The sequence below is a fragment of the Paracoccidioides lutzii genome, assembly GCF_000150705.2.
Source record: "Paracoccidioides lutzii Pb01 unplaced genomic scaffold supercont2.17, whole genome shotgun sequence".
NCBI classification, from domain to species: domain Eukaryota; kingdom Fungi; phylum Ascomycota; class Eurotiomycetes; order Onygenales; family Ajellomycetaceae; genus Paracoccidioides; species Paracoccidioides lutzii.
Genome location: NW_015440963.1, coordinates 177,751 through 179,194, shown reverse-complemented (window position 1 = coordinate 179,194; position 1,444 = coordinate 177,751). Strand labels below are relative to the sequence as shown.

Sequence of the window (1,444 nt, the reverse complement as noted above, 5' to 3'; positions counted from 1 at the left end):
TGCATGATCATCACCTCTCCCCCAGTCTGGACAACGAAGCATTTCCCTTCCGCAGAGTTTTGCCTGGGGATTTCAAGAGTCACTGAAGATCACGATTTCGCCAATGTTATAACTAAATAACAATAGTGCCGATAGAATTCTTCGGTTAATGTCATGATTAACTATCCTGGTTAAGATCTTCCCCTCCCTTGGCTAGCGGGCTACATCGTTATGACTTCCTTAATGACCCAGCTGATTATGCGCCGAAGGGGAGAAATTCAGCTTTCTGATGGCTCGACTAAAGCATTCTCTCGATCCCATGTTTTGAATAGCCATTTCCTCCTGGCTTGAAGAGTGATCCATTTCTTTGGTCATTTCCTCGCTGATTTCCTTGAACCTTGGGGTTTCAAGATACAACCGATCTACCATGTCGCTCTGTCACAAGTTGCCAGTAAGAGGGAATATGCTAGTGGCAGTGTTGGCAAGTTAGCGCTGACAGAATATAACGTGGTTGATGGTGAATTTGACCATGAGAGGCGAAATACTGACTGGCCGAAGTAATAAGCCTTGACGCTGCATATCCCCGCAGACACTTCCTCTCAGGTTTGTTCGACTTTTACGTCTAACTTCATCTTTAGTTAGCTTAGACAGCTGATTTATTCCTCCTTCCACGTGTGCTGCGTGTTCTTTTCCTTGATCTTATTTTCTTTTTCTGCCCCATCCTAGCTATGTAATTTATTGATTACAAACCTCGGATAGGGCCCAATTCGAAAACTCCGCTCAGAGTATTTCTACGCCTCTCAGCACTATCGCAGCATGGAGGTTAATTACTATTGATTAACAACTCGAAATGGCGCTTTAGAAGGCTAGCTTCTCGTCTTCCTCAGTTCTATTACCTCTCTCCATCTCATCTCATCTAGATGAAACTTCTTGAGCATCCCACACTCAGGAGCTCTCATGGTGATTACAATAGAGATGATAGGGTCTCGACGTGAGGAAAACATATCCTGTGAATTCATTCCTTTTCTTCGGCTGTCAATCCCATGAGAGCGGGATGTGGGGGAAGGTATCGCGCCGGGAAAAATTCCACGTACCCGCTTCTCCCAGAGTCCAGACACAAGATTCATGGCAAAGCAAACGCGCTTCCAACCCACAGTACTAGACCCGACTGGTTAGTATTAACGCTGACTTGGAGTGGACGATTTGTTTGCGGAATACCAAGGTATTCTACCCACACAAAGGTCATGCCCATCAGTGCTCCGTTTCAAGCAGTGGGGAGATACCACCCCCGTTAATCAACCATATCTTCTAGCGGAGACAGGGGAGAGAGACCGAGAAACTGATAATTAGCTCCCTGAGTTAATCGCTGTTCTTCCAAGGAGCATGCATGACAACCTCTTGAAAAGGTTACCAGTGCTAGAGCCTTAAATTAGCAGGAGTATTATGGTTTTGTCTCAATTTTCCC

The 1,444-nt window shown here is 45.5% G+C and overlaps 1 protein-coding gene across 1 annotated transcript; it reads right to left on the bottom strand.

The window, feature by feature from the left end:
• Nucleotides 1-219: 219 nt before the first annotated feature.
• PAAG_12163 (hypothetical protein) lies at nt 220-408 on the bottom strand (the record flags this gene model as incomplete). Its single annotated transcript, XM_015847688.1, has 1 exon — nt 220-408. The coding sequence occupies one exon, from the start codon at nt 406-408 to the stop codon at nt 220-222; it is 189 nt and encodes a 62-aa protein (XP_015702679.1).
• Nucleotides 409-1,444: the final 1,036 nt, after the last annotated feature.